Below are 8,912 nucleotides of genomic sequence, written 5' to 3' on the forward strand. Positions count from 1 at the left end.
AGAACAAAATAGGGTAGCAGGTCGTTTGGCTGTATATAGTCGTAATGAATGGGTCATGGTTGTGCGGCTTGGTCAAGGACCCCCTTGTATAGATCAACTACTGTCATTTGATTGTAACTCTATCATTATGAAATAAAACCCCATCTCCCCCCCCCCCCCCCCCCCCCCCCAAAAAAAGGTCAAAACCCTAGTATGCACTTCAATTTCCAAGTGGATTGAGGGTGTATCCGGTTCCTTTTTTTAAGAACCAGGTTGTATCCAGTCCCAATTCGTTAGTAAAACACAAGCTTCAGTGTCATATATCAGATGACTATGGAATTTTCAAACAAAAAAGATGACTAGATATGGAAATTAAATAAGACTGACGCAGAAAAAAATAATTCAGGTGCCTCCACAGGGCTTCTTGAGCATTCTGCATGCGGTGATTACAGTCTCTTTCTTGGATTAATAGCACAGACAGATTCCCCGCATGCGTGGAAGAACACCGCTTCTAGTAGATTCAAAAGTCCCGTTTCTTTTCTACGTTCGAACCTGCCGGCTAGCTGCCTTGTCGACATCGCCGGCCACAGAGCCGACCTTGGCATTAGACACGCCGCCGCCCAGAGGAGAACCTTCGAGGAAATCGACGGCGGCCACGCGCTTCCCTCTAATCCTCGTCGACGACGACGAGGACGCCTCCCCTCCCTCGGAGCTTTCCGTTCTCCTCGGCGTCGAGAAGAACCTTCCCGACAACGTCCTGGTGTACCTTAGGAACGATGGCCATCTGCCGGCTCTCTGCGCGCGACGATGCGAGCTCTGCTCCCCGGCAGCGGCGACCATCTCCCTGCGCACGTGCTCCGGCAGCCGCAGCGTGAACCGCTCCAGGTCGCGGTCGAGCCGGACTACGGCGAGGGAGTGGCCGGCGGAGTACGACCGGACAAGCTTCGCGGCCTTCGTCCCGGCCGGCCGCGACCCCGACCGCATCGCGCGCCGCTGGGTCCCTATCCGCTGCAGCTCCATCGCCTCCTTCCTGCGCTGCTCGGCCTCCTCCTCCGTCACCACGTCGATGACCACGGCCGCTGGTCGCGCGCCGCTGTCTGCTTGGTGGTGGCGTACCACGGTGATTTCGCTGGAGCTGCTGTTGGCTTCCGGCACCGGGGGCTTACTCGCCTCGTCGTCGCTGCCGCCGTCCTTGCTAGGGTCGAGGTTGCGGCGGCAGACCGGGCAGGTGACGTGGCTGGCGAGCCACTCGCCGATGCAGTCCGGGTGGAAGGCGTGGCTGCACTTGGGCAGCAGCCGGAGCCTGTCCTCGTCCTCGAACTCGCTGAGGCACACCGCGCACTCCAGCGGGGGCGCCGCCTTCCTCCCCACGCGCAGCGCCTTGGCCTCCGCGTAGCGCATGGTGGGGAACGCCTCGACCACCTCGGCGGCGAGCCCGCGCGTCGCCGCCCGCCGCTGCTGCCGCCTGGCGATGAAGCTCGAGAAGCCGGCGCCGGGGCCGGAGCCGCGGGAGTCGTCCGGCCGCGGGGCGTGGGGGTACGAGTAGCCGGTGCAGTGGCGGAGGTAGATGATGGAGGCGAGGATGAAGAAGAACACGGCGACGACGGCGGCCAGCAGCGCGACCATGGTCGTGCTGACGCGCATCTCCTGGTCGGCCACGTCGTTGTCATAGCCCCCCTGCCCCGGCTCCGCCGGCTGCGCGCTACCGGCCGACGCGAGCGCGCACGCCAGGAGTGCGGCGAGCAGCGCGTGTTCCATCTTTCGGGAGCGCGCGCCGGGGGACATGTGGGCGGGCTCCGGGGCTCGTCGTCGCTAGCTCGCCGCGCCTAACTGGGAACCTAGCTAGCTGACTGGCTGCGGATGTTCTCGGCGCGCATGCAGTGTCCGTCGACTGTGGAGTTCGGGCTATATAGAGGCAGAAGCAGAGGAGCCAGCGCGCGTGTTGAAGAAAATTGCACCGTGTTGAGCTCGTCTGCGTGTGGAGAGCCAGGTAGGCGCGTCTGTGCATGCGAGTTGAGCTTGCGGCCGAGGACGTCGCCGTCGCGTGGGTCGCGCCGGGTCAGGCGGGAGGAAGAGGAGAGCCGCGGGCCAGATATGAGTTATCTGGCACTTGGACTGTCGACCATCCAGGTGTTCTTAAGAGCAGCAGGCTGGCAGTTCGGTGTGGACTTTTGGACTCCTCTGAGCGCCACGTACGTGGCAGATCAAGTGGTCGACCAGCGGCAGAGTGCTTGTATCGTATCACATCAACGGTTAACAGCTGTTCCCTACGTAGTAGCATGCCCGGTACGTGCGTGAGAGATTTTTTCTAGAAGGGTGTGGGTAGATCTCAACTGACAAAACATATAAAAAGGAAGAAATAATTTTTTTTTATTTTTCTTACACAGATCTTCACATAATATCTAATGAATATAGTATCGACTAAGAAGTCTTAGTTGACCGAGATTTAGCAATCTCATTTTTCTAAATACGTGCCTGAGAGTTTTTGACCCTCCTCTTTCTTTCCCTCCATGAGGTTATTATTACCAATTAAGTTGCCATCTATAATACCCATAAAAAAATTGCCATCTATAATCAGAAAAAAAAAAGTTGCCATAGAAGTATCTTAGCGATCATGGGCTCCTCCATATATTCCAAATTCTTCAAGTCGTTGGTTCCTAATAGCCGGTACCGGACTGTTGATTGTTCGCAAAGCAGGGGCCTGCAGCACCCTCCTCGGTGTCCGCTTTGCGATCAAGAGCCCGACAATGCTCCTAAACTGTGTGGTGACTCGATCGGCTTGGTTCGAGATACTTGGATGGTGGCCTCGCTCCATGTGTTCCGGATGCGACGTCGGAGATCATAAACTGGTGGACCAACCTTGCTACGGTACAACATGAAAAGAGGGATCTCTAGACAGGGGTGATTCTATGTTCTGGTGCACGTGGACTCATCGCAACAACGTCATCCTCAATGGAGCCCGACCTTCCTCGCATGCCATCATCGACGTTGTTCGTCAAGAAGATGAGCAGTGGTTGGGAGCCGGCCTCATTCTAGTATCAAACTGATATCAAATACACCCAACTTCTACAACAACATAATATAAAAACTACTCGAGACATCAAGGATGCACACAACCAAATTACTATATGAAATAAGAAGACGAAAACCGGCAGAAGCCAAGACGAGACGAATGACTGACTACGGAAAAATGTCTATAACTACAATGTCGTTGGCAACATCCGGACTAGAGTAACTGAGTAAGGTTCCCCAACAACGATGCATCTGGCAAGGGATCGACGCACAAGCGCCCCTCGTCACCGGCTCCGGCCACATACCCATACAAAGGTCTTCATCGAAGAGAGAAAGTTCGAGCAATCTCCAAACAATGTATTCAGCAAGGGAGCGTAGACCACTACTATAGGTACAACCAATGAATGTCAGAGTTTCATCTAAGCTTTTCACCTCAAAACTCAAGACTTCGTATCCGAAGAGCAGCAGAGAAAACAAAGTCCGTTGTGTCACTAACTTGCCATGAAGAGATCTTGCTGCAATCCCTCGATTGCTAGAAGGGACATGCACAGACCTAGTGATCTAGAAATTCTCCTGCCTCCAACGACGACGAAGGCACCCGGCAACCACCACACGAAAACCTCGGAACATGATGAAATCCACACATTGCGGATTTGCCAAGACGCGAGATCTACCACCACAGACACCATTGTGTTGAGCACGCCAACACATGCGCCGATGTGGAGCACAGCCCAGCCATCACCGGAACATGACGGATACCCATGATTGACATAACTAGAAGCAAGCCGAAAGGTCGACATTCCGGCGCAAAAAACACCGCTACAAGTCGGAGTACAACCCAACCCAGTAGCGGTTGAACATGTGGTATGAAGTTCAAGGGTGTCAACCTGTTACTGAATAACAAGGACGTTTCCCTCAACGCCACTTTGACGCGGGGTTCAGCTCAGACGGGGAGCGAGGTGACCCTGCCATGCCATGCCCATGCCCGTGCGTACGCACCTACAGCGGTCCGGTCGGCTTGGCTGTGTCCGGCTCCGGTCTACGCGCATGCGTGCTAGTGGCAACGGCCGCGGCCGCGGCCGCGTGGCCAGCCGAGCCGAGACCGCACGAAACGGCAGCCACAGTTTCCATGGCCCCCCTATACGTAGCCGTCCGGGCCACGGGAGGACAAGGACTCCTCTGCCACCGTATGCCACGGCAACACACCGGCCGGGTCCATTCCTGGTGGGGTCCGGCCGGTGCGCGCGAGCAGCCACGGCCGTCCGTTTGGCTCCGCCGTGTATCCCCGACGGCGCCAGGTGTGGTGTTTGAAGGGTGCAAGGCAGCGCCACCGCGCCGGCGCGAGGGTAGGCGCCAAACCGGCAAACAGTCCGCGGCTAAGAGCGCCGACGAGGACCCGAGGGGCGGAGCTTGGTCGACGCGTGCGCATGCAAGCCATGTCTCGATCGGGAGGTTTCTCGGAAGCATCCTCGATCCAGCAGCTGGTGAGTCCCGTTGGGGTCTTTTCTGTCTGGCCGTACCTACGTGCATGGCAGAATCTTTTCCCCAAGTTCAATTAAGTTCTTTGTTGCTTCCGTTGGTCCTCAGCTTGAAACTGATGGCGACATGAACCTTAGCTAGACTCTAGCTAGCTTGGAACGGACGTGCAGCGGCGGCGTTAGGTTGGTTACAGAGAAAGGTTCTCGGATGATGAGACGGCGCTTCAGAGCAACAAAAACTACACGCCAGCAGAGGCGGTCGATGATGCTAATTGAGACGGGGATGATCTGCCGAAACGTGGAAGTCTCGAATCGTTCGGCATGCTAGTTTGTTTGTGTTCTCGAGACGCCAGTGCAGCGAAGGGATACGGACGCCAAGATCACCGGAGAAGGGAGCTGTTTCTCGCTGGAACTTGTTTTGTTCGTCTTGACTCTAGTCGTATACCAACTTCAGTCACGTCACGGCCGCCGCGCTCGGTTAGGCTTCCGTCGTTGTTGGCGGGCGGGCGGTGTATTTCCGTTTATTTGCTTCCCATTTGGGCCGGGATCTTTATCGACCACACCAGGCCGTGATGGGGCTGTATGCGCAGCCGCAAAGCCCATGCTGCCTCACGGGCGCTAGGTGGGCTAGATGACGGGCTGGAAAGTCCACTTCTAAACTGCAAATTTGGCACGCCTAAAAAACACTGCAAATTTAGTCCGTGCCTATTGTCGAACTATATGAAACCATTGCACATTATTTCTTACTACTAGTATTTATGCACGTGGAATGCACGTCTTAAAATTAATGGAGTAATTTTGGCAAAACGAAAAAGTTCATATACATGCTAATGGATTCATGGTATTTTTTGTTTTGGTATAAGAATGCTGAATATAAGTATAGTAGAGGTAGATTAGTACGCAAGACCACAATTATGAGACATAGAAGAATTTGAAATGTGTACTTTGTTTTCTGTTATTCCCGTTCTCCTTGCAATCTGCTTGGGCTCATCACATATTTACTTAGTCTGCAACATGGCCCAAGAGGTATCATGTATGGGCCTTCTTATCTGGAAAGGGTGAGGTGATGGTTCCATAACACCGGGGAGACAGATAAGGTCACTGTTCACCGCGAATCCTGCTGCTCCCAGCCATCGGATTTAGCAAACCAACGGTTACAATTGATGCTACATGTCCAATTCAAGATTGGTGTACTATATAGTAGTATAGATTAATAAAGAGTTCTCTTTGTAAAAAAAAAACTCGTATGCACTACGTGGTTGCCATTACATTTTGGTTTCGTGTGCCTCACATGTCATAGACTCAACTTTTTGCCAAAGTATGTCGCAACTCGCAACTGTGGCACCAATATCCTTGACCATGCTATGCTTAAATTTAGTTGTGGCAAAATGAGTGTTGAACCAACCTAGGTCCACGTCTCCATTTCCTCGCCAATAGGATGGGTCAGAATTCATTAAGTTGATGGCCTCGTGACGTGAGAAAAAAAAAGGGATCTACTACCCTATGTGACTGTGCAGACACAGCTATGAATATTGCAGTAGTATATAGCACTGAGAAAGCATTATGAAGATGAACTTCTTTTGTCCTCGTTCTTTTTCTTCTTCTAGAAAACACAAAAGCTACACATCTCGATGCAAAAAAAATCACGGTATAGCTGAGTCCCAGACCTAGCCCCCAAAAGAAAATGCGTAAGTTTGGATCGCTACAGTTGGCAGAACTACCCTCCACCCCGTGAGCCCCAAACTGTCACAAATATTGTCGAGCGCCATCATAGACAATGGCATTGCAGTGCTTCTATAGTAGGGGTGCAAATCTGTGTCCCTTAGGGTACTCTCTAACTCTTTTTAGTTCAATCAAATGAGCTACACTTGTTCAATCAAGTAAAATAAAAATGTAAACCCATATTTTTAGAAAAGTAGTTCTTTCTTTTACCAAAGAAAATTGAAGAGTAATCCATAGCTATAAGGTACCGTAAGGGTCACTAATTTGCACCTCTATTCGAGAGCGACCAAGCCATCAATTAGATGATCGTCGAGGTACCCTTGTGAATGGAACTAGGGATGCAGCAGACTGTCGTGATCACCCCCAATCAACAAAGATGTCATCTGACTGTGGTGTTCCTTTACTAAAAGTTAGTGACATGATCAACACTGGCCCTGAATGGTTATTGCATGCCGCATGGGATACGGCAGAAGGCTTGCATCTTCATTTCTCGATGCTGTTATGGAGGATCTGGTATATCAGGAATTAAAGTGTGCACTATAATCTTGAACCTCCTATTGAGGTCTCAAGGATACTCTTCTCTAGCTATGTGCAACCCATCTTGGTATCGATCCAAGCTCCTGAGAAGGATCACCTTAAAGGCAAACATGTTGTTGTTGAATTTCCCGTCTAGCTAATTCGAATGCATCCGTGACACAATCTGCTACCCCACATCGCTGGTTAGCTTCTGATGATGGATGGGTGATGCCCAATGTTGATGGGTCCTTCGTGGAATCTAATGGTACTGCGGGCTGAGGGATGATACTGTGTGATCAGTAAGGAATAATTGTTTCTTCAACATGCCGTCATTTACTTAATTGCCATGACACCCTCGAAGCTGAACTGCTAGCGATTAAATAAGCTTTTTTTTGCTTGCAATTTATGGGAGCCAACTACCGAATCAGTTTGCTTGCAAGCTGTTAACTTAATAAAGAAAGCGGACATGTGCAGATCGAGATTTTGCTTTACTGTTCGTGAGATCAAGCCATTCAATGATCAACGAAATTCTTGTATTACTCAGAATTTTGTAAGTTATTTTATGACGAATTTGGGTACAAGTACCGGTCGCACGGCAGTGTGGCTAGGATGGCCATGGCCCTGATGAGGCCGTCAAACTTTATAATGCCGATTGTTGCATTGCTACATGAATAAGGCCTCCTTTGGTTTAGAGGAATTTCATAGAAATTTTAGAGGATAGGATTCTTATAGGATTTTTTCCTTTAGAGCCCTTTGGTTTATAGGAATGGATTCCTATTCCTACATAGCATTGGTTCCTATCCTTTATATTTCATAGGAAAATAAAAAAAAGCCTAGACTCAATGAAAAAATTCCTTTGGTGTCAACCAAATGACATCTTGTTTCCTATTCCTACTCATAGGATTTGAGATACATGTCATCTCATTTCCTACAAGATTCCTATTCCTATGATAATCTTATCCTATGAACCAAAAGAGGCCTAATACATGTAAATTTCCTGCAAAAAAAGGCACCATCTCTCTCTCTCTCTGATTTGCAGATTAATGCATGCATGCCCTCAGGAAAAAGGGGGCAAACTACAACTAAATTAAACTCCCCGCAAAATTAAATTAAATAAACTATTGCTATGGTATTACTGTTCACTCAGGAGCGGAATATAAATATCTCATTGCTCCAGAGCATTCTTTCAAACAGAAGATGACCGCGCGCCATCTGGCTGCCGCTACCGTCCACAAAACCAGAAGTTCAGAACTACTACTATCAGAGCGACAACCGGATTGCCCAATCACCATTCACCGCCCCCATATACACGCACAGCGAAAGAGTTTCATCGCGACGGGCCAATGGCATTGGCACCGCCACCAACGCCTTCCACAACGGCCCGGGCGGAGATGCCACCATCATAGCAGCGAACAGTGCCATCCAACAGCGGCCATCTCGACAGGCATCGATCGCATCAGGAATTCTTGCCCGTGTCGGCACGCGGCGTACGCGTACGTCGCCGCTGCTTTTCCCCGCGATCCCGGCCGATCGGGCACCGGCCGGGCTTGTTACCAGCGTAGCACCCGCGAGGGCGGGCACCCGCGCCCGGCCATCTCTCGCCGGCTCCTGTTTCCGTGAAGAGAAGGCACTTGCACAGCCGCGCTGGTGGTTTGTGAGCCACCAGCACGGAACATGGTGTCTCCCTAAACTCTAGCTCGAACGAGAGAGAGAGGGAATTCTGAGAGGAAGAACACACAAAGACACTGAAGTTTTTGTGCTGCGCTCAACATCTGCAGCTTTTCTGTTTTGCTCTTCTTATTCATCAAGAGTACACCAACGTGCCCGAGCAACGTGCTCCACTACTGACCACGTCCATCCCCATGATCCGAGCTTCGTGCTGGGCCTACTACGACTGAGCCAAGGCGCACAAGACGCAACCAATTGGCGAGAAAAAACGCTAACAGAAAAACGACTAGCTACTGTCGAAACTGAATGTGTCGAGCGACACTTATCTAAAGAAAACAAACTAAATTCAGAGAAGGCCGAGGGAGACAGGGTTTAACCAACAATCTCCTCCTCAACCCTGGCGAACGAGCTTGACGTCGACGATCCCAATCTTGCCAAGCAGCTCCTGGAAGCGAACACGGCTCAACGGCTTCGTCAGTATGTCTGCTTTCTGCTCCCTTAGTACCGATGAACTCCACGGCCACCCATCTCTTTTCA

The 8,912-nt window shown here is 51.2% G+C and overlaps 1 protein-coding gene across 1 annotated transcript; it reads right to left on the reverse strand.

Moving 5' to 3' along the window:
- Positions 1-293: 293 nt before the first annotated feature.
- On the reverse strand, positions 294-2,065 carry LOC147966094 (RING-H2 finger protein ATL34-like). Its single transcript, XM_087528641.1, has one exon. It carries the CDS (start codon positions 1,762-1,764, stop codon positions 520-522), a length of 1,245 nt encoding a protein of 414 aa, XP_087384767.1. The 5' UTR covers positions 1,765-2,065; the 3' UTR covers positions 294-519.
- Between the last annotated feature and the right edge of the window lie 6,847 nt (positions 2,066-8,912).

Source organism: Triticum urartu, chromosome 6A, assembly GCF_056163025.1.
Source record: "Triticum urartu cultivar PI428250 chromosome 6A, HENAU_Tu73, whole genome shotgun sequence".
Lineage (NCBI taxonomy): Eukaryota > Viridiplantae > Streptophyta > Magnoliopsida > Poales > Poaceae > Triticum > Triticum urartu.